This window comes from Macadamia integrifolia, chromosome 11, assembly GCF_013358625.1.
Source record: "Macadamia integrifolia cultivar HAES 741 chromosome 11, SCU_Mint_v3, whole genome shotgun sequence".
NCBI lineage: Eukaryota > Viridiplantae > Streptophyta > Magnoliopsida > Proteales > Proteaceae > Macadamia > Macadamia integrifolia.
Window position 1 is genome coordinate 19,385,699 of NC_056567.1, and position 26,342 is coordinate 19,412,040.

The window sequence follows — 26,342 nt, forward strand, 5'->3', positions numbered from 1 at the left end:
TATTCGATCCGTTTACATCTCTATTCAGAATCTGAGAGTTGGAAATATAGGATGCTCACATGTTTGGTGGTGGGATGCCTTTCGGCCCACTGACCCATGAATAATTGACCAACACATGGGTAATCAACACACCAAATAGGCCTGTTATCAAGTATTTCTAGTGGGCCCATTATAAAAAGAAACGAAGTTCCTTATATATAATGGCCCATTGATAGAAGCTCTGATGTATGGCCCTCATAATCTGCCACTTGGCAGATATCAGCAAGGTCAAATTTTCTCCTACTCATCATCTTCTGTGGCAGCCACTGATGGTTGAACTATAACATAGTTTTAGATTTATTTTGGATAAAAAATCATTCAACCATTCCATCCACTGGTGCCCCCTGTATTTATTTGTGTTCTTTGCCCAGCTGCTTGGCCAAATGGATTCTGAGATCACGCTCATATATATTCCAAACAACATGAGCAGTTAGTGTTTCACATGACCCCACCATCCCACTTTTAAAAAAAAAAAAAATACAATGAAATTTAAAATTTTTATAAATGAAACAATCCCCAACTTGATTCATCAACCTATGAGAAGTGCATAACTTTACGGGATAGGCATCCCTCTCACATAATGGGTCATGGGATCCACACTGACACTCTTTTCAAACAAAATGTGAACTCTTTCATTGGTGAACGAATCTATCTCCAGCCCAAACTTTATATAGCTTTTCCGTTGTTCTCATGCCAACTCCGTATTTCCTATACCTTTGAAATATCTTATAAACTCACATACTGTCAGAGAACACACCAAACAGATTATTGATAAGTTAAAGATTTCAGATTAGAAGCCATAGTAATAGGTACAAAAATGCAGCATCTTACTGAAAATCAGGCCAAGAAAATAAGAATAAAATTTCAATTGGCTATAAAATGCACAACCTTGACTAAGACACTGTTTTTGTGAACTTTGCAACAAAAAGTCCGCTAGTTTGAGATGTTGAAGGGTCAAAGCGCAAGGTTTTTGGTATCCGCCCGCTTCTACAAGGCCAGTTTTTGGCAGCATCAATCTCCTGTAGTTCTGCTTAAAAAAAAAAAAAAAAAAGAGAGAATTGATTAGTAATTACAAAAACAATGTCAAATGCCGATACATTAAGATGAAATGAAGCCTGAGCTATCTGGATCAAACATTGCTCAACATATGGAAATGTCTCAAATAGACTCCAATCAGGGCCATGGCTCATTCAACTAATGACTTTACTGAAATATTCCAGTGGAACAACCCTTGTCAAGCACCAAAAAGAAGCTGAGCTGACAAAAGTCTGAACAGATCTAAATTCTAATCCAAAATTCATACCTGCAAATTTTCCATTTGTAAGACCTCATACCTTCACTTTGTAGATGGTACTATGGTATATACTATAAATCTAGAACCTAAACTACTTCAAGGATCCCATCTAGGATTTGCCAACTTTCCGAAAGGTTCCTTGTTCTGGGGAAATGATGGAGGTCATAATCTTCATCTAGAAGTTTATATACATTCAAACAACTGTCTTATCAATACAGGATATGTCACACACATGTGGATACAGCTTATGACATACACCATTTTTATCACCCTTGACTAATAAATGACATGTAAAGAAATACAAATAATGTAGTTACACACACAAGAAAGTAATTCATCTCCTTTGTATTACTTACAGAATTTGATGTTTGATGTATGATTTTAATTATTACCTTTAGACCATCCTACTTATTTGTCAATAATGTCATCTCTCAACTACTCTTAAAGAATTATTTAAATCAATTTTAAATTATCCAGAAAATGCATGCACTGAATATCCCCAAGTTCTCGAATCCTATTTTTAGGGATTGCCCAGTCTGATACCTTGTGTCATCCTACAGGCAAAGTAGCTTTACCATTCACATGATAGACACCTAAAACTTTTCAATCAAATTCTGATAGATAAGATCATTGGAACAAAAAATTTAAGTCAAATATCCAACATTGTAAATAATTCAAAGATGGGATATGGAGGATTTCAATATGCTAAAAATGGAAACACTGAACCTTACCAGCAAAAGCATTTTGTGAAAGAAACTTTTCCACTACATCTTCATTTTGAGCAGTTGTTAAACTATACCAGGGAAAGGTAAAAGGCAATAGAGTTAATAAAATATCTAAGAAAAGATATCCGAAAAGAAGAACTTATACCCAAAAAGAGAAGCTTAAATGTATGACACCTGCAAGTGCTGTAAACAAGTGACCCTCCAGCCTTTAACAATCTGAAACCGTTAATAAGAAGCTGTAACTGCATGGATAAAAAGCAAACACATCTAAAGTTATGGATAAAAATGATATGACTTGATAAATTAAAACTAGGAAAAGGAAACATTTTCCTTGAAAGAAATAAATTTTCTCTAGCTCTGCTTTCCCAAGCTCTCCACCCCAACCGAAAACATGAACACCACCCTGCCCACCCACCGACCCACACCCCCAACCCCCCGACACAGTGAGCAAATGTATTCCGAACAGAAATCTGCCCAAAAACAGAGTATCAAAATATGAACCACCTGCAGAACAAACTCCAATACAACTCAATAAAGTTTGTTCCCACCTCATTCCAGTACTAAGTAAATTCCATGTATTTGAAAATTAATTGTGCACATATACCAAAATTATTACATAATGAATGGCATATATTTCAAATAAACACTCACATTCTCTTATTTTATACCTGGGCCATACTTTTGCAACTTCTTCCCTTATTTTTCAATTTTAGCATATATTTGTATTTAAAAATCATTTGCTACAACCGTTTATCCCAAAGCTCAAGCTATCAAGTAAGAGCAACAACAATGCACAGCAACACCCCCCCCCCCCCCCCGGGGGCATGTTAAGGCTTGTAAACACATTCCCTGCATGTGACATGCACTCATGCAGAAACATGATCACGTGGCACCCAATTGCACTTCCCATGGATCAAACACTCACCTCCCTAATCTAATACCATATTGAAGTGTCCAACCAAAAAGCTAGAGCTGTTAGGTTGACAGGCCCAACTTGTATATGAAGTCATCCAAGGTCCCAAAGTTAATCGATGTGGGAATATTCCCAACATTCCCCCCTCACGTGTTGCCCCTCTTTTGGCTAACCTGTACATGTGGCATGTGTGGCCCCTCTTTTGGGTGCATGTGTGTGGCCCATCTTTTGGGTGCATGTGTGGCCCCTCTTTTGAATGATTATACACAAACATTTAATAAACGTTACGGGTCTGGTGCTCTGATACCAAGTTCAAACTGTTGTGGTTAGATGCCTGTTGTTGAGATTACACAGAGGAGAATAACGAGAGAAAAGGAGAAGAGAGTACGAAGAAGAAAGGAGAGTAAGTTGTGAAGTCATCCACTGCCTTTCCTCTATATGATGTTCACTTTGTTAAAAACAATAAAAGTATAGTTACACCCTCGTAAGCAACACTATGACCCCTCATCTACAATTTACATGAAAATGCCCAAAATACCCTCACAAGTTATTCCCACACTTCCACTCAAGCTAGAGCTGATGTAGATAAGTCACTTAATGGGCTTATTTTATTACAAATAAGCCTTGGGTTGGGTTATGTATGTGTTGGGCCTTTGATCCCATGGGTTTTCTTTGTAATGAGCCACTTTAATGAGCCTAAAATGTAGGTAGAAAGTAGAAAATTGAGATTTAATTCATTAGTTAGTTAGAGTCCTGTTTTGAGTCTATTTCCTTTGTTATTTCAATCTGAGTCAATTTAGGTTTCCCTATTAGTGAATGACTAGTTAGTTACCTACTCCATGTTGGAGTTATAGTCCTAGTCCTATTATGAGTCCAAGTCCTAGTAGGTGTGTCTAGTCCTATTTGGGACCTAGCTCCTAGTTATGTTAGCATTGTTATTCTGCCCTCTTTAAATAGGGGAGCCTATGTACTCATAATTTCAGATTTGAATAAAGAAAATTGCAGTCAATTGTTTCTAACAACCAAGATAGCTGTGGGTGAGATTCCCAGGCCGAGATAGCCACCCACTCACAATTCTCTTGGTTTCCTTTCTCTTTCCCTACTTTTATTTACTGTTATTATTCCTTATCTGCTGTGAACATCAATTCAAGAAATTTCAGATCTGAAAAAGCCTGCAGGACCATGACCGACCAGCTGAGAAGTTCAAGAATTGAAGATCAATCGATCTCCTCTTCCTTCCCCAACTGATCTCGGATCTGCAAGCCCTTTTCAGAGGGTGGTCACCGCCTTACAGGGATCACTCGATCTTCTCCTCATTGCTGCCCAAGCAGCCCTATCAAAGTTCTTGAAGATTTCTCTCAGTTTCTCTCACCTAGGTCTAAAAATCAAGAAAGTACATAACTCCACAACCAGCAGTCGGAAGACTATCAACTTTGGGGGTTTTTGTACCCTCCCTGGGCCCTACAATCAACCAAATTTGCAGCTCAATTGGAGCCCCACAGACCCGGCCGCACCTCTTTCTCTCCAGCCATATTGCAGGTCTTTCTCTCTCCTATCGGGTTGGGTTTTGGGCTGGTTTTGCTCCTGTATTGGTATTGTATCATTAGGGGTTTATTTGATGGTCTTATTTCTTTGTTTCCTGGTCTTATTTGTCTTGTTTGGAGTTTATCAATTGTGGGGGTTGGTTTCTCGTAATCTACTCCTGAATTAAGAGCATAGATATCACAAGTGCCCAGCTTGTCTAACAAATTATGAAAGCTTGTGGAAGTAAGGCCTTTTTGGTCAAGACATATGCCCCTCACAAGATATTCCAATTTTCAATATCTCCCCCTCAAGCTAGAGCAGAGATATCACACGTGCCCATCTTGGCTAACAAATTATGAAAGCTTGTGGAAGCAAGGGCTTTGGTTAAGAAATCTGCCAACTGTTCTCCTCACAAAAGGTGTGCATAGGCATCCAAATTGAACTTTTTCCTTGATAAAACGATAGTCAACTTCAATATATTTTGTAAGTTCATGCTGAACTAGAGTACGAGCTACACTGATAGCTGCTTTGTTGCCTCAATATATTCTCACAGGTTTGTCATCCTCAAGGCCCAAACTCCTGGATCAACCTTTTTAGCCATAGAAGTTCACAAAAACTCCATAAGTTACGGATCTAAATTCAGCCTCACCACTTGATCTAAAAACAATGGATTGTTTCTCGTGCCTCCAAGTCACCAAATTCCCACCATCAAAGGTGCATCATCCTCATGTTGATCGACTATTTGTGATTGATTTTGCCCAATCTGCATCAGTATATGCCTCTATTCTCAAGTGATTGTTTTTCTTGAGCAGAAATCCTTTCCCTCGGCTTGACTTTAGATACATAAGAACCCGGTACACTACGTCCAAGGTCAGACTAGTAGGTAAAAAAGAATAATACGATAAAAATTCAACAATGGGATGATTCGTACAGGATAATTTTCCTTGACGGCAATAACAGAATTTAAATAAGATGACAAGTCGTGAGGGTATGCGGATAATGGAATATTACCTATACTCAAAGGGATGAGGATTTGAAAAGGACTGCTGGTAGGTCTTCTTCTGCATTCGACATGACACAAGAAATTCTTTCTTCTTGCCTGCCTCTTAACTCTCATCTCTCCCCCTTTTCCTCCTCATGCTTTTGATTCCCTTACGTCCCCTAAACTGTAAATTTCAAAGTAGGATGGCCGAAGAGGTAGCTGAGGAGAGGAGAAAAAAGAAATTCATTTAAAAAAAAAGCAATATCTCAAGTAACCAAGTGTTTCCGAGATGACGGATCATTTGTAAACTTTCCTGACTGAGGAGAACCCCAAGCATTTGAGAGCCTTGGGGTCAAGTTAAGAATGATCAGATCGGACTATAAGAGCATAACACACACCCAAAGATTTTGGTTGAAAGAGGAAAGTGAAGGGAGCTTTGAAAGCTAAGACGCTAGGGAGTAGACGATTAATAAGGTTGCAGTAAGCAAGGCTTCAGACAAATTTTCTCTTTTCTTCTGGACATGCATACCCATCAACAAACTACGAGTAATCTCCAACAAATGGTGATTTTTCCTCTTAATGACACCATTTTTTCCATAGTTGTTGAGGCGTTGCCCAGGCATCCAGGCAGATTTCTTGGGTCCAGGCAATTGTTGCCTTACTGCAAGCCGCGTTGAAAGAGTATTAATCCAGGTTTGGCACTTATTATAGCCACAAACCTCATCCAAGGATGGGAGAGGACTTCTCCCAAGTATCTAGACATGAATAGGTTCATACCCTAGGTTCAACCCCCCCATAGTTGTGATGGTGTCTAGGCGATCCAAAGTGTTGGAAAGGGTCCAGATGCAAGGCGACGCCAACAAGGCAAACAAGGCAAGGTGCCTGGAAGCCTAGGTGACACCTTTGATGTAGATCAGACTTGCACAAGGAAGTTAGCCCCATCAAACCAAGCACAACCTTGGTTCAGCCATGGCATTCGAACCCCATTGATCAGCAGATTTGAGCCCAAATTTGGGTACAGATTTGGTTTCTTTTTTGGGTCCTTCTGGCCAGCTCAGCAGCAGCCTTTCTGGCCATCGATTTTAGTTTCTGTGCAGCTATCCTTTAGTTGGTGCAAATTTGGTTATCAAAAGATCTTCCAAGATTCATACAACTGTCCTTTAGTTGGTCAAAAGTAACCTCAAGAAGAAGATCTACAGAAACGTACTTCTACAATAAGAATAGTTTCTATTTTTGTTAGATCCTAGTTTCCTATTTTGTTAGTCAATTACTTTCCTATTCCTTTCTATTGTTCAGTTGTTAGTTTCTAATTTTGTTGAGCTTGGTTAGCAAGTTAGATACAAATTAGAAAGTCTTATTAGATACAAATTAGAAAGTCTTATTTCAATCCATTAGTTTCCTTTTCTGTTACTGTTTTATGTCCAAGTTATGTAAGGCTATTTCAAGCCATTGATGATAATGAAAAAGGGGAGATTGAAGTTTATGAAATTGAGTGTTTACTCATGGCTAAGATAGCTATTACCTTAAGGGGTGACATGCCCATTCTCTAATTCTTTTTCCACCCTTCTCAACCCTCCAACAATTTTCTTTATTTTCCTTTTATTTGCTTGCTGTGAGAGAGTGTTTGAGTGATCATTACAAGCTTGTTGAAGTTCAGAAGTTCCATCAAAAGACCAGTTGAAGGCCTGTAGCTGCTGTACTGCAGAACTCCCATAAAGTTTCCTCTTTCATTCTTCAAGCATAACTTCCCAACTATCCATCAGTTGATGCTCATCTTTTGAAGGATATTTGGCCATCACACGAGGGACCTTTGCTCCAAATTTAAGGTTAATCGGAGGTTGAAACCTGAAGATATCAAAAGTTGTCAAAATTTTCCTAATTTCTGTCAACAGCATAACTCTCAATTCAACCATCGGAACTGGCTCATCTTTTGAGGGCTTGTTGACTCATCTATGATCTTCACCTACTCCAAGTTTCAGTTCCATCTAAGCTACGGTTTGCGAGATCTCATATTTCTCCATATTCAGCCAGATTTTCCAGATCCTGCCTGGGATTAGGTCCTTTGTTATTCTAGTCTTACATTAGCCTTGACAACAACACAAACCCCCAAAGAGATATAGAATACATTCCCTTTCAAGCCAACCAACGTGTTATAAATTTATAATACTCAGAGGTAAACGCATCTCCCCAATACATTGAAGCATGTAATATACCTTGGTAGAACCACCGGCTTGCTCCAAAGTCATGACCAATTGACCACATTATCCTATATTTCTATTGCAATTGACTTTCTAATCATTCTCCGACCTATCTCCGGTTTCATAGGATATATAAGCCATGCCACTACCATAGAATTTTCAGTCTCCCACTTTTAGTAAGTGAGATCACTAGGATTTGGAGCTTTACTTCCCAAGTAATGTAACCTAGTTTTCCTTGCCTCCGTGCAAGGACAACTTGACTAAGTGAGACCAGTCCAAGCAGTTGGTATGATCCAACTTAATCATGGACATTTATGGCGACATATTGTCCATTGTAAACACACTTGGACTTGTAGTGCCTGCTCTCCCTGACATGGAGTCCACTGACCCATTGATGTCTGACATTGTGAGATACTACTGGAAGCCTAGACCAATTGGATACCCACAACCAAGATATAGAACTTTCCAGGTAAAATTGACTTCTCCAAAAAGTCAGAAACAATTGCATAAATTTATATAAATATCACAAACTAATTGATAACAGTAACAATTCAAGGATCAAATCAACCATGGCATGCAAGCTGGTATAATCAATCCTTAACTAATTGTAAGCCCACGGATCTGAAAATCCATGAAAAGCTTAACTTGTTTCAGTGAACAGAAAACAGGTAGTACTTGTCAGAGTTTACAGTCATCAGTATACGCAACCTCTGAATCTGATATTACTGCTATAGTGCTACTAGAAGAGAGCCCTAGGATGGCCTGGAAGGTACCATCCTTCTGCCCTAAAAGACCCTAGTTTGCATGAAATCAAACCCTGCAACCAGAACCTTGGGGTAGAACTTTTCTGCCTAATGAAGCAGCTGCACCCATACCAGGTAAGCTCTCAACTTCACACTTTGATCACCATCAGAGTACCCTAGGGTGACCTGAACAGTGCAGTTTTCATGCCCTAATAGCCTTGGTTTGATGAGAGAGACAACTCTGCAACTATACCTAGCAGACTGTCTTGTACACTCAGAGACAGCCGTGGTTCGTGTTGGGTGCTTCAATACGGTCTTAGCAGTTTTGTATTCTCATATCCAAAGATTAAAGATGATAATCCTCACATCTCTGAAGGGTTCCTTACCCAAAGAGTGGGACCTGTGATGCTTTACCTGACTCTCAAAACAATAAACCACTCTGGTATCAAGTTACAACTGCTTATCCCAAAAGCTTGAGCTATCAAGGGCAACAACAACTTACATCAACATAATATACATGTGTGATGACAAAAAGGTATATTAATATTTATATTGCACCAAATTTTTTGTCGTATTTATTTAATGATCATACCAGATTACACCCAAACATATCCCACGCCTTGCTTTTCCCTTACTCAAACTTTTATGTAGATAGGGCTGTCAAAAGGAGAGTAAAAGCTAACCAATTATTGGTTCAATTCTGTCCCAGATCTGGTCCTGGTTTGACCCCATTGCATCAACCTAGATTTGGGCAAAATCTGGTTTTCTTCTTGGTCCATCGATCCAGCACAGCAGGGCAGTCTTTTCTCTTGGACCGAGCAACATCTTTTTCCTCCAAATTTCGCCTTGTGAAGATCTTCTAGAAGGCCAGCCAGTTGTCCCCTCAAATTGGAAGGAAGAAGGCTAAAAAAAACCTCTTACAGTCAATCAATTTCAGCAAGAGTAGCTTTAGGATTTGTTTCCTTTTTGGTTTTGTCTTCGATGACAAGTTAGTTTTATTTGTTAGGAAAAATTAGTCTTTGAGTCTCAGTTTCTACTTTATGTCCTCAGATTAGTTTCATGTTATGTGTTAAACAAAGTAGATAGTTGTTTATTTTCTTGTCAAACAAGTAAGTCATCAGCTTAGGATGTTAGAGTAAGTTACTTATTTTATCACTTTCTTTTTTTTTTAAAGGCCTCAAAGCCTATTTAAGTTGTAATCGATTCCTACTTTGGGATAGTTTTGAATTAATGAAAATTGAAGTTATCTTCATGGCTGAGAGAGTCTAAGAGGGTGGGAGGCCCAGGGGAAGGTAAGAGGCCATGCCCAAAAACCACCATTCTTATTCCCCTTTCTCAACCCTCCATCGATTCTGTTTTCTTCTCTTTTGTTTCTTTTATTTTCTGTTATAACTGTTGAGTGGATGTGAGGATGGTTGAGAGTTTGTTACAAGGGTCACAACTACCTAGAAGAGCTGCTGCTGTTGCTGTCTCAGAAGACCAACCGACAGCCCGTAACAAGGAATCTAGGCAGTAACTTGAGTTCCCACATCTGCCAGCTCATCAAACCATTAAAGCCCCCCTTTTGCAGGTCCATTAGGAACCTATTAAAGATCACTCGACCAAGACCAGGGCTCCAACAAAGCTGTTACAACTAATTCTTGGAGATTCTCAGAAGTTTCCTTTTCTTTCTCTGATCAAGAAATTGCAGACCTCCCTATTGGCTGTTTATCTAAAGCTCATCTTTTGAAGGATACTTAGACATCATACAAGGGTTCTTCACTCCAATTTTGAGCATCATCAGAAACTTATTTCTCTAGTTCTTGAAGGTTGCCCGAAAGTTTCATTTTTCTTGCAACCAGCATATCTCCCAGCTCGGTCACCAGAAATTGACCTAACTTTAAGGGTTTGTTGGGTCATGCAAGAACTCCTGATGCAGTTGCACGATGAACTTAGAAAAAAATAAATATCTTTTGATTTTTAATTGTTTGATTTTTTTCCTTTATATTGAACATGTAATCGATGAAGTTTTTTCATTTTTAATTTTGGAGACTTACAACTTGGTTGAAGAATTTTTGGGTGTGACCCATGGCTATCAATTTTCCCTTTCTCCCTCTCTGAATTTCTCTCCTCTCTTCCCTACCATTCTTTTACTTCTTTATTTCTTCCTCTTCCTCTTCATTATTATTTTCGGGTTTTCCCCTACCCTGCTCTGAGCTACAGTAGCTGCCCTGTTTCTGGGCGAGAGTTGCAGCACTACTGAAGTGCTTCAAGCTCTCTTGTGTGAGATCTGTTTGGGTCGACGCTGTGATCGAAGGAAGCCCTCACATATACGACCTGAACCCTAGAACCTTGGCTCCTATTGATTTCCCTATTGTGAGAAATAGGACCTGCAACTCTGGTTACCTGAAGCTGCCGCTCAGATTTGATTTCAGAGCTGCAATCTCCATAGCTGGTGGGTGGATCGAACTGCTGCTAGTTACAATCAAGAAGATTAGGAGTCAAAATACTCTCTTCAAAAATTCTGGCCTATTGGGTTCTTATCAGAAGGGCAACGGTACTCATAGACCAGCAAGCCTCCGCTGGTTTCTGGTTCTCACGACAAGAAGAAGAAAAAGAGGTTTTTTTTTTTCCTTTTTTCTTTATTGTTTAGCACCATTACTGTTACTTTCCCATACTACCCTCACTTTTATTTTTTTTAATTTGTTGTCCTATTTTCCCCTTAGTCCTAAATTACCCTTTTACTAGCATATGGTAGCCTAGGCCTTTAGTTCCATCTAATTACAAGTCTGCCACTCCCTTCTCAAGTTCCATTTATTTACAAAACCGCCACTCATTGGAAACTTCAGCTTAATTACAATTCTGCCATTTAGTTGAAGCTTTATTTCAACACAATTGTTATTGGGTGTTGCCTTTGTTTTATTGAGTGTTTAAGTGGGCCCAAAGCGATCCGATTTCAGCCCTTGATCCGGATCCGCATCAACTCCATTTGATCCAAAGATTAGGCGCATTAGAGCCACGATTTGTGAGTTCTCGAATTTCTCCCTATTCAGCCAGATTTCCAGATCTTGCATGAGATCAGGTCCTATGCGATCTAGTCTTGCATCAAACTTAAAATTTTCCATAGTGTAGTTGGACAGAGTTGAATAGTACGAAATGGCCAGGTTAGAGCTGATTTGAGAGTTGCCCCGATTCAGGACAAGCTCCAAGAGTGTTGTTTAAGGTGGTATTGCCATGTTCGACAGAAGCCTTGGGATGCCCCAGAAAAGGGGAGTGATTAGATCTAGATGGAAAGAGCTAAAAGAGCTAAGGGCAAGCCTAAAATGACCATGAATGATGTTGTAAGGAAAGACATGCAGAATCTAGGTCTTGACTCTAGTATGACCTCAAACAGAGTTGTTTGGAGGGCAAAGATCCATGTAGCACCGCTTTTAGGTGGAATGTCCCTGTAGTGTTGCTTAGTTTCTTTTCTTTTTATTTCCTTTCCCTTTTGTTCCCCCTTTCTCTCTTTTTTTCTTTTATTTTACCCTCTCATGAATCCATGTAGCCAGACCCCATGTAGTTGGAAAAAGACTGAGTTGTTGTTGCTAGTTGGACAGATTAAACAGTAGCTCCACTTATTCCCTTCCCTGTCCTCCAATACCCTTATTAACATACATCCCAAAACTTCTTTCCATCATCAATGAAGAAAATTCATAATATAGACTTAGAAGGATGAGGCACTCCAAATTTTATTTTATTTTAGAAATATTTTACATTACAAGACTCTTTTATGTGAAATTTTGCCTGTTTGCAGCACATAGGCTTATAGGATTGTAAGATCTGGTTCCAATATATGCAACTAGAAAACCTATACCACATAATAAAACGAAAACAAGCAGAGCAAAATTAACATTGTGCATTCCACTACAAAGTGCACACTGACTTCGAAGATGTCATGAAAAGGACAAAAATTAACTTTCTCAAAAGAAAATAGACATCCCAAAAGAACTTTGTCTGGTTATCTTTATGTCTAGGTTACATCCAGATCTCCATGACATTAATCTAAATAGGTATCCCTGGCATGTAAACTTTCTATAAAATGGATCCCTCTTGTAAATATTTATAACCAAGTGGCAATTTAAGAGATTAAACATCATGGCAGTCAAGGTCACATTGTTCATAAAAACGCTTATAAGACTGGATGGAATAACAGCAAGGTTAAAGAAATCTATCATTCTACAAAACCGCTTATAAGACCAACAGGTATAAAAATTTGTTTAGGCCATCCAAATCAGCTCAACTCAACTAATCCTTGTGCCAGCCAAACGGAATTGGCTGTATGTTACTTGTTTTCAACATTCAACTGTATTTCATAGTCATATTTGTTGTTAATTCCCAAGCATATCTTTTCTTGCTTCTCCTTAGGTCTCTACCTTAACAGTGCATTCGATGGCCTTCATTGTGCATCCCGGAATCTTTTATTATTTGGGCCTTTTGAAAACCAAAACTTAACAGAAGAAGAAAGCATCCAAAAGGGTATCTAAAGAAGGAATTACTTGCCTGGAGGTGGGTCAAGGTATCTGTTCTCTGTGCATCCAATACTCGACGTTGAAGAGTTTTCCAGCCCCAATATTCAAACTTTTGGATATGCCGAATTGACCCATCATGCGTACATTCTGCATCTACAAGAACCTGATAACTGTTTTAATCAGTAGAAAATGAACATAAAACTTATAAAAAAAAAAAAAAATCCAAAAGCTTCACAAGATGGACAAATTATTATCAACGTTACTGCTTTTATAGCATCACAATATTTTTGTCACAAAGACCTCTTGTGCATGTTTCTGAGCAAAAACAAGGCATAGAGATTATTTTTAGGAAAACATATTCAGTAATGTGCCCAAAAGGAATCATTAAGATACAGGTTTCTCACAGGAAACAGTAAGTATTGGCCCAAGGAAACTCCCAAACAACTAGATCAACTTAAGTGGAAGCACCAGAAATATAAGAACATATAATAGCAATATGATCGATTACAGTGCAATGACAAACAGTTTGAAAGAAAGACACATGAAAAGATCTAGAGGAAAGGGGAAATTACCGGAAAATGTTTCAAAGAAAATTTAGATATCTCCATCCACCCCTTCTGTGCTTCTTTATTCTTGCCTGAACATCTAATATCCAATCTAATTTTTGAATTGATATAAATACGGATGTCCAATATCTAGGGTTTGTTCCCGTCTTTGGAGAGCAAGGATGGGGATTCTTCACCTTATAAGCTAAACGGGAGGGGCAAGGGTAAAAGGGGCTAACCCGCCTAATTAAACTGGAAGGTAAGGGTGCCTTACCCTCCCTATATTCTCCTCTAAATAGGAACTTGACTGCCTTACCCATTAACTTACTGAGTAATGGGAATTTTACCCATACCCAATGTGGTATGGGTAAGGGTGAAGGCCCCTGATGCAGATCTGCTATACAGGTACACTAAAAAATACCAAAGGAAAAAAGAAGAAGAACCTGTGGTTTCAGGAATATAAGAATTCCTAGTTTCTCTACAAATCCTAGTCTCACTGAGAATCCCATTGCTACTCTACTATGGAGTTCTATTTAAGTGGAGTCCCTTTTCAGTTTCTTTTTTATTTTGATTATGTTTGTGTCTTAATTCAAGCTGGCTCAGGAATCCATAAGTCCAGTCCTGTTATGAGGTGATTTTCTTTCAGTATGTCAAGTCCTAGTTGGTTTAGGACTCCAAACACAGCTGGAGGTTCTCGAGTCAATTTAGGAGCTGTTTTAAGTCTTTTTTATTGAGACATTACATATTCATATATGGTTTTGGTGATTCACACTTGGTGTCTTTAACTGAAAATCCTATTATACTTGTTATATTTAACCTCACTCTTTAAGGTTCATAATGAGCAAGATGGTTTGTGTGCAATAGTTCCTTGGATGGTCAAGCCCCTAACATGAGGTTGGCCTTCCCATGGTTGGTAGCAAGTGGCAACTTCAAAGGTTACCGTGAGCCCTTGTGTAAGTCCACCCATAATTGGCTTAAAGTGTTCTAAGTCCATCTGCGGCATGTGGTGACACTCATCCGGCAAACATCAAGAGCACCTCAGTAAGTCCACCTTTGCGGCATGATGATGGTGAAGCATTATTGGACTCGATCAAGCTTCCATCAGTAAGACCATATTGGAGATCATCAAAGCAACATCAGGTCAAGAGCTTAAAGTGATAATTATTCAAAAACATACAACACGACAACGTTCTCAAGACTTAGGAATTAGTTTTATCTTGTAATACTTTTTATTCCTAAGTTGTAATGTGATTCTCATAAAGCTTAGAAGCTTAGACCCATAGGACGACTTTGTCTATGACTATAGAGGTGCATTTTGGACATATATTGGTACATTTGACTAGGTATGCCTAACATCAATAGGTCATATGCAAAAGAGTCAGGCCATTTCTAGCCCAAATTGTGTTGTCAGCTGATGTGCAGGTCAACCAATTGATGCAACCTGAGGACAAATTTTGACTTGCACCCTGTTTCTACACATTCCATGACTTCAAAGGCAATTTAAGTGGTCATGCAGTTGGAATTGAAATTAGCTAAAAACATGAAAGTTGCAGCACTATGAGTCTAGTTTCATGAGAAAAAAGAATTAGGTCAATCCGAGCTATATAGAGTGAGTTATGGACATTTTACCAATCGGGGGTCAAAGTAAACTATGTTATGGACATTTTACCAATCGGGGGTCAAAGTGAACTATCTAGCGGCTGGATTGTACACAGCCGGCTCCATCACCACTGACTTACCAATTGATTGGCAGACCCTAGCAGGTCTACCGGTAGGGTTCAACGGCTGTAAAATGGTCAAATAATGGGCATTTTACAATGGCTTTTCGGCATGTTTTGTGTCATTCCTTCTCTTATAAATAGTGGAGGTTTAGAGGAGTTTCTTTTAAGACTTTGGCACACATTTGCACACCATTTTAGTATTCGTTTAGAGGTTTTATTGAGAATCATTTTGTTGAGCTTTTATCTTGCATATTTACCTTGTAGAGGTTTGTGATTCATTTGTATACCTGGCTTTTAGAGCCATTGTGATGCAGGGCTGGTAGGGTTAGGGAAGAATCCCTGAGGTGAACTCAGAGTTGCAGGGGAGAGAGAGAAGATTCACACAAGAGGGAAGAGGGGGGAGGGGGGAGGGGGAAGGATCGCACACAATGCCCGCAGCCTCTTCACCAAAACCAAACTCAATTCATATTCTCAATCTATCCTAAATCGTTGGTTACACGTGTATTTAAAGGAAATAAAACCACTAAAACTAGAAACCAACTCTAAATAAGAAACTAACTCAATCTAAGAAAATTAAAATAAATTAAGAAACTAATATCTCCTACGTATCCTACTTGAAATAAAATATTACCTAATATTCCCAAATAAATAAGATTTCCTAAAATCCTACTAGACCAAATAACCAAATATGGTCTGGAAACTCATATGGGTATGGATTGGTCCATGGGTGCCAATCTGCATCACATTGTTGTATTTAAGTGGAAACACTTAAGTCTCTGCTGAGTGAAGTTGTAGAAGTTATGGGAATCTAAACACTTGGGTTGTTAGTGATCCCGGAAAACTACCAAGGTTTGAGTGTGAGCCAAAACACTTGGGTTTATTGTCATCCCGGGCAAACAATTATGAGAAGGCTTGATCATATACCCTTTAAAAATTGATCACATAGTGGAAAGTCCGAGTGTGTGACTATCACTTGGTCGTGGAGGTAGACAAAGTTGCCAAACCACTCTAAATCTGATTGTGTCTGTCCTTGTCTCTTTCCCCCTTTCTCACTTTTGTTATTTGTAGAACCTTACAACTAATGAATTCATCTTTTATTTTGTGTATTTAAGTTTTCAATTGTCATTTGTATTCCGCCATATCCAATTCAACCCATCTTGGGTTGCCTATGGTCCTAACATTTTATTGGTCAATGAAGTAGCAAGTTTGATTACTTATTGGTTTAGGCTATCTCTAGTCATGTTAAGTCATATTTGGAGAGTTTATGTATACTTTAGTAACCAACTATTAAGGCCTACGGATTTGATTATAAACAATGCATGGCTTTTCACAGTTTATCTTCTGTGTGACTCAAAAACTGAATGTGAGATTCAACTACTCTATTGGTGAGACTCCAATACTGTTGATGGGATTCCAGCAAATTCAGTGGGAAGCTGAGTTTATATCTTCTTCTTCTCATTCTTTTTCTCCATTAATCCTCATGTAAGTACTGTTTTGTTTGACTTCAATCTTCTAATATAATGAAATTCTTCAGTTCTTGGGTCAATACATCTGATTGATTCAGACCTCAGATCCATCAACCACAAGTTAGTTTCAACCTCCCTAAGGTTTCAAATTTTAAATCTGAAATTATTTGATTAGAGTGTCTAATGCAGATTGATAACCAAAATAGGCTTGTTTCATTAGGAATAAGCCTAGGGTTGGATTGTATATGTGTTGGGCCTTCAGCCCATGTGGTTTGGAGTGTAATGGGCCACTTTTATGGGTCTAAACTAGGGGTTCTAAGATTGTATACGGGATTCACTGACTTTTTTCCTTTTTAGATGGGGTTATTTAGTTTCTAATTTCAGTACCTAGTTAGTTTCTAATTTTCAGTCATAAGTTAGTTTTTAATTCCAGTTGTTTTATTTCCTAGTTTTTAGTTTCTAATTCCAGTTGTTTTATTTCCTAGTTTACTTTTCCAGATTTAGGAACTAGACGTTAGTAATCTTTATGTCAGTTTTTAGTAACTTTTGAGTTTCTATTTTATTGTAATGCCCCATCATTATAAATAAAGGAAAGGGGTCTTACTTTGAGCCCACAATTTGATTATTGAAAAAAAAAAAAAAAAAAAAAAAAAACTTGTTTGCTGGTCGCTGCCATGCATCTGCTGGGTATACTGTGTGTTTGATCACAGTGGAAGGGAGTGGTGTTTGATCCATTCGACACTTTGCGGTGTGAAGCCCGAGTGGTCTTTTCAAGCTTTCTTTTTCTTCTTCTTATTCTCAAGTTTATCTACAAAGCCCTTCGATTCAAGTAAGAGATCTGTTGGTTTTTCCAAATTTTGAGTTTAGAATTTCAGATTTCCATCCTGTCGCCCTTCTTTGTTCTGAGAGTTGCAGCCATCTGATGGCCTTGAATTTTGGATTGAGTGTTAGTCTCATCTAGAAGGAGGCTCGATCCTAATCTGAGCATAATCAGACCAGCTGATTGTGAAAACCTGGAAAGTCTCCTATTCTGGCCGATTCTGTTTCCTGCCCAGAATTCTGATTCTCTTGGTACTATGTGTTGTTACTGGTTGCTGATCATATACTTCACTGTTTATGCTTGTTATTTGATGAGTTCAGCCCCTAAACCCTTGGCTGTTATTCTGTTTCAGAATTTCTGAGTTGTTGAAATCGATTGCAAGTGTCATATTCTGTTATCTCAGTTTTTACTACCATATTGTGCTTGATTTATTCAGGAGATGCTTGGTTGTTCTTTGATTAAAAGTTCCTGCAGTTGAGACTTGGTTAGACCCCTATCCGAGTCTACATTAAGTGGTATCAGAGCATGGCTGAGAACAACACCCCCACCCAAACTTCTATTATGGAGCTGCTACAGAATATGAGAACTGAACTGAAGGCTGAACAGCAAGCTTTGCGGACTGAATTGAATGTAAGGTTGCTGGCTATGGAGATCCAACCACAACAACCTACCGGTGACTCACATACAACACCCGCAATGGAAGCCCCATTGAATGTAACTACTCAGTCGGCTAACAGGAGACCTATCCCTAATCCAAGAGCACCACAAAGGGTTCCCGTAGAGCAACCTACTTTTGAAGAACACATAAGGGGATACTTTGAGACTGAACGTCCTGCACATCAGAGGTACTCAAGAGATTCACAGAAGGTTAAACTTTTTCTGAAGGAGTTTGATGGTAGACATAACCCCCAATTGCTTTATGATTAGATAGTTGCATTGGATAACTACTTTGACTACTATGACCTATCTGAGGAACGGAAAATTAAACTAGCTCGTGGTAAGCTAGTTGAGGCTGCTCGTGATTGGTGGAGAACCTATGGGCGTGAATTGGAAGACCGTGGTAGAGAACCTACTACTTGAGAGGAGATGAAGCAAGAGATGTTTGATAAGTACTTGCCACGTAATTTTAAAGCTCGCATACAAGACCAACTGAACTCTCTTCGTCAAGGAAATATAATTGTTGCGGAATACATGAACAAATTTGATGCACTTGATTCTCGCACAGGCATTAGGGAGAGTGAAAGGTAATTACTTTCTCGGTTTCGACTGGGATTGCGAGCTGAAATTAATAGGGGAATTGGTGTTGCTGATATGTATACAGTGAGAGATTGCTTTGACAAAGCTCTTCGAGCAGAGGAACTTATAGCACAGCCAGGTAGAAGGTTTGGTTACCAAGCTGAGGAGGTCAAGAAACATTTTCTAGCCACTAAACCTAACACTTCAGCAACCCTAAGAGCCACAGCTCCTCTAGGTGAAATGAAGATACCTCTATTCAAACCAAAAGAACTTGCAGTCAAGGTTCACATTGAAGAGATAGTTTTTAAAGCTTCAAAGACAGAAGTTCAAGAGATAGAAGATTCCACTGAATAGTTCTACATTGAAGAGAGTATAGTAGACAAGACTGAAGCCGTGGAAGATGAGGTAATGGGTGAAAGCACTCCACGAGTCTTTGAGATTCATGATGAGAAGGAAGAGTTTGTTCCAATCCTTAATGAAAAATTTACCAACATTGACGACCCCATGCACACGACATTCAGAGTTGATATTGATTCAGAGGTTGAGCATATAGAGTTTGTTATGCCATCATGGTTCTTTGAAGAAAAACTCCATGCCTTGAAGACTACCTTCCAAAAGTCTACAAGCAACCTGAATTTTGTTTGGGAACGGTTACGGCTACTATTCACATGTTGTTCCCACCTCATCACTGCAAAATTCGAAGACGAATTTTTTCAAGATGGGGAGAGTTGATGCAGGTTAATAACCAAAATAGGCTTGTTTTATTAGGAATAAGCCTAGGGTTGGGTTGTATATGTGTTGGGCCTTCAGTCCATGTGGTTTGGAGTGTAATAGGCCACTTTCATGGGTCTAAACTAGGGTTTCTAAGGTTGCATATGGGATTCACTGACTTGTTTCCTATTAGATGGGGTTATTTAGTTTCTAATTTTAGTACCTAGTTTTCAGTCATAAGTTAATTTCTAATTCCAGTTGTTTTATTTCCTAGTTCACTTTTCCAGATTTAGTAACTAGATGTCAGTAATCTTTATGTAAGTTTTTAGTAACTTTTGAGTTTCTATTTTATTGTAATGCCCCATCATTATAAATAAAGGAAAGGGTATCACTTTGATCCCATGATTTGATTATTGAAAAAAAAAAAAAAAACTTGTTTGCTGGTCACTGCCATGCTGGGTATACTGTGTGTTTGATCACAGTGGAAGGGAGTGATGTTTGATCCATTTGACACTCTACGGTGTGAAGCCCGAGTGGTATTTTCAAGCTTTCTTTTTCTTCTTCTTATTCTCAAGTTTATCTACAAGGCCCTTCAATTCAGGTAAGAGATCTGTTGGTTTTTCCAAATTTTGGGTTTAGAATTTCAGATTTCCATCCTGTTGCCCTTCTCTGTTCTGAGAGTTGCAGCCATCCGATGGCCCTGAATTTTGGATTGAGTGTTAGTCTCATCTAGAAGGAGGCTCCATCCTAATCTGAGCATAATCAGACCAGCTGATTGTGAAAATATGGAAAGTCTCCTATTCTGGCCGTTCTGTTTCCTGCCCAGAATTCTGATTCTCTTGGTACTGTTGTTGTTACTGGTTGCTGATCATATACTTCACTGTTTATGATTGTTAATTGATGAATTCAGCCCCTAAACCCTTGGCTGTTATTCTGTTTCAGAATTTCTGAGTTGTTGAAATCGATTGCAAGTGTCATATTCTGTAATCTCAGTTTTTACTACCATACTGTGCTTGATTTATTCGGGAGATGCTTGGTTGTTCTTTGATTAAAAGTTCCTGCAGTTGAGACTTGGTTAGACCCATATCCCAGTCTACATTAGAGTCCCATTGAATTGAAACTCTTCCATCAAGAGCCTAGTCCTTAAGGTATTAATCTGCTACTGTTTTATTGTTGCTATTAAGCTTCAAACCTGATCTGTTATAATTCTGATGGTACTGTTCTTAAGTTCTTCAGTCAATCTGCAGGGTTTTGTGTATCCTATTTCGAGTAGGACACTACTACAGCTGCTAATCTAACCATCAGATCTGCATTGTATTTTGATATATTGTTTACTAATATAGGAACTTCTGTTGACCGAATTAGGCCCAACTTTGTTCACTATTTGCTGAGATGTCTAAGTTACTGGTTTCTACGACGTGACTTGCTAATTCTGTGCTGGTTCTCGAGATCCAACCATTGGAACAACTCCTTCTTTTGGGAAGTTGTTTTTAACCGTAGACTAATCTTTGACCAGAATTTGAGTCACATCTGCTTGCCTGATTTCAAGAAAATAATTTTCTTCATTCGGGTCATTGTTACATCACTGTGATCCTTGTTAATATGAGTTTCTGAAACTTAATCCTTCAGGCTTCTAAGAACCCATCAGTCCGCTAAGCCCTTAGGTGTTAAAGGAAAGGTTATTACCCAACACTTACCATACCAATTGCCACCCTACCAATATCCACTCCAAATCCAATCCTTTTAAAGCCCTAGTCTAAACTAAGTTCTCAACAAACTCTAACAAAAAATGAATCAAAATTAATCCCAGTTAGCACTATTAGAGGCATAAAGCATTTTACCTTATCATAGCCAAAGTGCAAAGCTTCATTGTCACTGGAAATTTTAAGTACTCCATTTTTAGTAAGGCCAACCACACCTGAACATCGCCCATAGAATATCATATCTGGTTCTTGAGCCCCTGGAACTAATTCTGAAGCATTATTATTCCTAGCTTTACTAGCACGTTTTCTTTCTTTCCATGGTCTTCTAGGTGTCCACTCCTTGAAGGCATTCATTTTCTCCTCGGTTTCTGGTGCACCTATGCATGTATAGACCAAAAACATAAGCACTCAAAATGCTGGAAGAAAAAAAAAATTAGAATTTCCCAGAAACAAGTAGTCGCATTAGGTTCACAATTTGAAGAAGTAATTGTGATATAGTTATGAAAGCCTATTTCTTAATTCATTACATGATTCAGTGTCCCACTGAGTACCCAAAGGTAGGAGTGAAAAAGTTGTTCCATCTGCAACAAAGAGTCGACAATGATCCCCCAAGGCATATTTCTGTAGCATTGTTCGACAAGCTGCTAAACGATGTCTTGCAACATCAACCCCTGTTACCGAACCTGACCTACCAAGCAGATCCAAGAGCATACACAGCTTCGCACCTGAGATGAGGTTAGAAATATTAAAAGCAAAAAAAAAATAAGAAAACCTTAAAAAAAAATCCCTGATAGCTTTCAAGAAAAACAAAACATAAACTTAATCTTAAAAAAAGGGGGGGGGGGGTATATAAAAAAGCTTGCAAATGTGCATGGTTTGTATCACAAAGGGATGTAGACAACTTGGGAATCAAATATATAGCAACCCAGATGCAAGTTTCAGATAAATAATACCAGCAAAACAAGGCACGCCAACATATATACACACACAAACTCACACATGCATGACAAAAACAAGGTGAAAAAACGAGACAAAAACTAGAGAAAATCTTCTCAGACCCAAGAAAAAAAAAAGATTTGAAATTTCAACTAGCACAATATCACTACTAGAAGAAGACTTCATGCAGCATGGTGTATTGAGCTATGGACACGAGCACTGAAAATGTGGAAAATTGAGAAAATGAACAATGTATAGAAGCATCTCCAGAAACGCATAATTATGTTTTGAAGTTTGGGAAGAAACAATTATTACAGGATCCAATAATGAACAAAGCAAACCATCAAAACCAGTCCAATTGACCACTAATGTCAAACTTAACAAATTATGCTGTTAAAATAACAATAATTGCTATTGATTAAAAATAATGAGAAAAAAAAAATCACCGGGAGCAGCACAGAGATCAAGGACATGATCTCCAGGTGAGACATTCAAAGCCCAAACAGCAGCTCCAGATGCTGCATCCATTCCATATATCTGAACAGTCAAAGAAAATAAACTAACTCAAGAAGTACATCTAGCAATAAGACAGAGCAGATACATGCAAGTCAGGAAATGCAGAGCTAAACACAACTAAATAAGGCTTTCAAAATTGCAAAAGCCTTTCCCTGAAAGGTTAAGTGCAAAACCGATACTTGAACAATATATTTTCAAGACTTGCACTTAATATCTAATACCCTAAGTAGAGAATTCAGATGTTATAAACAAGGTAATCCTCACCTTCCCACCCTGATATGCCTTCAAGCTGGAAATCTGAATAGATGGTGGAATGGAAAAGAACCCTGGCAACCAAACCACTTTCTCAAGCTTACATTTGATCTCATCTTCTACCTCTTGGACCTGATCTTCACTACCTGGTTTTATCCTTTCAAAAGAAAAGAACTTTGTCATCTCATAGAACTAAATCACTAAATACATAGAAAATGAAATATAAATCATAGAGACTCATTAATGAACACAAATGGCTTTCACGTAATCACAATCTTCTAGGCCACCATAACCAGGATAACTTAGCACACAGGGGAACCTATAACAATCGATAAGGAGGGGGCAGTGAAGAATACAGATCAAGCACAGTGCCTCCCAACCAAGCTGCAAAACTGTTAGTGCTCCTAATGGTTGCTTTTGGAGGCCTAGGATCAAAATCAGTGCTGAATATTACCAGTCAATCCATGAAGATTAATGAGTGGGATCAGACTCAGTCAATTAAGCAATCTTATGGAACAAACCCATCTTTAAGTAGGATTTTTCTACATGAAGTTTAACAAAAAGGGTTAAATGAGACAAATGGCTGAATAATAATCTCGGTATACCTTATGTACCGTGGGGTTGAATCACATAAAACATAGATTGAAGGATCGATCCCATTCTCTTTCAAGAAATCTAGATATGCATCAGGCAAGGGCAAACTACATCCACCGTCCATAAAATATGGAGCCGCTTATCTCATCAATCGATGCATATGGTAACCTGAAATGTTTGACCTAACACCCTTAAATATAACCAAAATTTTCAAAGGAAAAATAGTAACATTATGAAAACGAAGATTTCAACACAGATGCATAAATACACATGCACAAGAAACATATTCAAAAGAGGAATTCCAACGATTAGCATTACGCTTTGCTTCACTTGAAAATCAAAGTTTGTTTATTTATCTATTTATTTTCTTTTTTAAATTTTGTTTCAGATTGAAAATGTAAATTAATGAATGGAATAGCCACTTATCACTTTGAATATGAAGCAGCTCTAGATTTCACCTTTCTTAAAGCTCAAATTCGCTATCATATTTTAACAAACAATTAAGCTAAGCTGCAACTGTTAATAATTCAAATATTGGACTAAAACGTTTCTATTACTTGAACTCTCTGATCTTTTAGCGCTTCCAATCTAATCTGCTCCAATTCCTGAGTTTCACACTTTCCAATGGACTTGGATTAAAAAAAATATGATAATTAAAATGCTTTCTTTTTCCGGAATTTGATTCGAAAAGTAAATGAAAGAGAGAACTGGAATTAATTTCAATAAGAATCATAGAAATATTGAAACAAAATAATTTAAATTTTTGTTTCTGTAAATTTAACACACAGTAGCGTCATGAAAGCGTACCGTTAAGAAACCCTAGTGAGCCGTTTGGAGTTGTAAGCTCCCGAAGGCTGATCCAGCAAGAGTCCCGTTGGAGGGAAAACTGATATATGGTGAAAAGGGAGGACCCAATTGTGCCGAGTGCTGGGAGACTTTGCCAACGTCAGATTGGAATCCATAGTAAACGAAAGCAACAGCCATGAGTCTGGAATCTGGATCATCTGCACGAATGTGGAGAGTTATCACTCTCAACGTACGCTTTTTGTAAACACGTGTCTGACTATGGCTATGTTTGGTTGCCACAAAAAAGAAGGAAATAAAAAAAGACCATGGGTTTTTGAGTTTTTCTAACAAGGCCAGATTTCTTACAAACTAACCCAACTCAAGGTCCTCAAAACTCAATACTCAATCAAGCCCATTCCAATCTTACCAGGTTCATGCTTAGGCCTAACCCTGTCGGGTCCATGCCAACCCAACCCGGCCCTGATTGACCTTGGTTGAGCAATGTTGGGCCTGGTTGCCCCAATTGACACTGCTTTTTGTCATTGGACGAATCCTAATTGACCATGTTTTGCATTATGTGTCATATGCATTAAAGAAAAAATAAATAAATAAATACTAATAGATCAAATGATCAACACAATTAAAATTAGGGAAATTTACATCCACGTCCCCTCACGTTTCATTTATTACATTTAAACCCACCCAACCTAAAAGCGTTAGAGGTTTTTGGGAGTTAATCCGTTAAGTCATGCCATATTTTGATTAGTACCATATTACCCTTCCATTGATCCTTTTAACCTTTCAATACAAAACCCCATCTTCCATCTCACCCCTTTCTTCTCCGTTGACCTACATATATGAACCTATCATCTCTAGTGAATTGCGAGGAAAATATCTCTAGTTTGACAATCGGTAGCAATTGCTCTCCCTCTCTCTCTTTGAACCTCCCAGAAATAGTGAATTCTGACTAATGAATCTCCTGCTTCTGTGGCAAATTACTTCTACTATTTTCTTTTCCTCCCATTCTACCTGAATTTTTGCTGCATCTTACCGCTTGGTTCATGGTCATGTGACTAAGCTTAGGTAGTTGTTACTCTACCATTAAGCAGTATAAATTATAGATGAAGTTGCTTGTGTATTGATTTCTGCCTCTATCCCTCACCCCCTGACCTAGTTTCCTAGTAACCTAACTCCGGTGCAATTTTGTCTGCTAAGAGTCGTGCAACTACATGTTCTTCCTGATTACATTTCTGCTATTGACAACATTCTGTTTAGCGAAATTTATTGGTCTCTGTCCAATAAAGTAGATAAGAAGTTTAATCGCATTAGGGATTCGCATTGTCGGAACATCTCCTCTACCTCTCATTCGAACCCTAGGAACATTAGTGGTGTTGTTCGATGAGCTTCTACAAGAAACTTTTCAACAGTTGCTGTCATCAACGTCCTTAGCCGTTCCTCTGGTGTGCAAGTGGTGGTTGATCCTCCATCGCAACTGCATGTCTTCCCTTTCTCTCCGCTTCCCCTCCATGATCCCTTCTTCTCTCTCTGTCTTCTTCTCTTTGCTTTGCTATTACCGTTGTCTTTCTTCCCTCACTGTCATCTTCGTTCCTCTGACAAGTTCACTCATCTTTTTTCCATCTCCTTTGATGCTGCTAAGGGTTGTGAAGAAACCCATTTTTTCTCTTTTGTCGGAACACCTCCTCCTTGCGACTGCTTCCAATTGCTGCCATCTATGCCGTATCCAATTCTTGGTAGGCCCCTTCTCTCCTTCTTCCCTCTATCTTTCTTCCTCCTGCGAGCACCTCTCCTCCATCAGTCTCTCCTCTGTCTACCAAAGGGGGGGCTCAACACGCTTAAATGGAGACTCACCAGCCACTGTGCATATGGATTGGGAACAAAGACGGAGAAGAAAGGGGGGCAGGGGGCTAGGGTTCCAAAATTAGTCCCTTGTTTCGTTTTTTGGTTGAGAATGATTAAAATGATAATTATGACTTTTCTATTTTAAAACTAACAAGCCTCTCACGGTGTTAGGTTGGTTGGGTTTAAATATAATAAACATAATTTCAAGGGGGGAAGACGTAATAAAAGCAAATGCAAGGAGAGGTGGATGTAAATTTTCCTTAAAATTATGAAGTGCAACACAACAAT

At 38.6% G+C, this 26,342-nt stretch overlaps 1 protein-coding gene across 6 annotated transcripts; it reads right to left on the bottom strand.

Moving 5' to 3' along the window:
• Positions 1 to 356: 356 nt before the first annotated feature.
• Positions 357 to 24,347, bottom strand: LOC122094042 (rRNA (cytosine-C(5))-methyltransferase NOP2C). 6 transcript variants are annotated; one of them, XM_042664644.1, is made up of 10 exons: positions 23,420 to 23,590; positions 22,827 to 22,971; positions 22,493 to 22,583; positions 21,638 to 21,835; positions 21,249 to 21,487; positions 12,940 to 13,071; positions 2,233 to 2,300; positions 2,065 to 2,126; positions 928 to 1,069; positions 357 to 780 (listed from the first exon to the last, which is right to left on the bottom strand). In XM_042664644.1, exons 1-9 carry the CDS (start codon positions 23,530 to 23,532, stop codon positions 933 to 935), a joined length of 1,185 nt encoding a protein of 394 aa, XP_042520578.1. In that variant the 5' UTR covers positions 23,533 to 23,590; the 3' UTR covers positions 357 to 780; positions 928 to 932. The 6 variants fall into 6 exon arrangements, with proteins under 6 accessions (XP_042520578.1, XP_042520577.1, XP_042520579.1 ...); XM_042664643.1 differs by lacking the exon at positions 357 to 780 and adding an exon at positions 24,216 to 24,347 and having other exon boundaries at positions 805 to 1,069; positions 23,420 to 23,576; XM_042664645.1 differs by lacking the exon at positions 357 to 780 and having other exon boundaries at positions 805 to 1,066.
• Between the last annotated feature and the right edge of the window lie 1,995 nt (positions 24,348 to 26,342).

Bases quoted from the DNA above. Each gene is read 5' to 3' on its own strand.
- LOC122094042 (XM_042664644.1), bottom strand. From the start codon at position 23,532: ATGGACGGTGGATGTAGTTTGCCCTTGCCTGATGCATATCTAGATTTC. The intron at 21,836-22,492 runs GTGATTTTTTTT...ACCTCATCTCAG, and splicing joins TGATCTCTGTGCTGCTCCCG to GTGCGAAGCTGTGTATGCTC. The intron at 1,070-2,064 runs GTAAGGTTCAGT...TTTTTTTTTAAG, and splicing joins TTCACAAAATGCTTTTGCTG to CAGAACTACAGGAGATTGAT.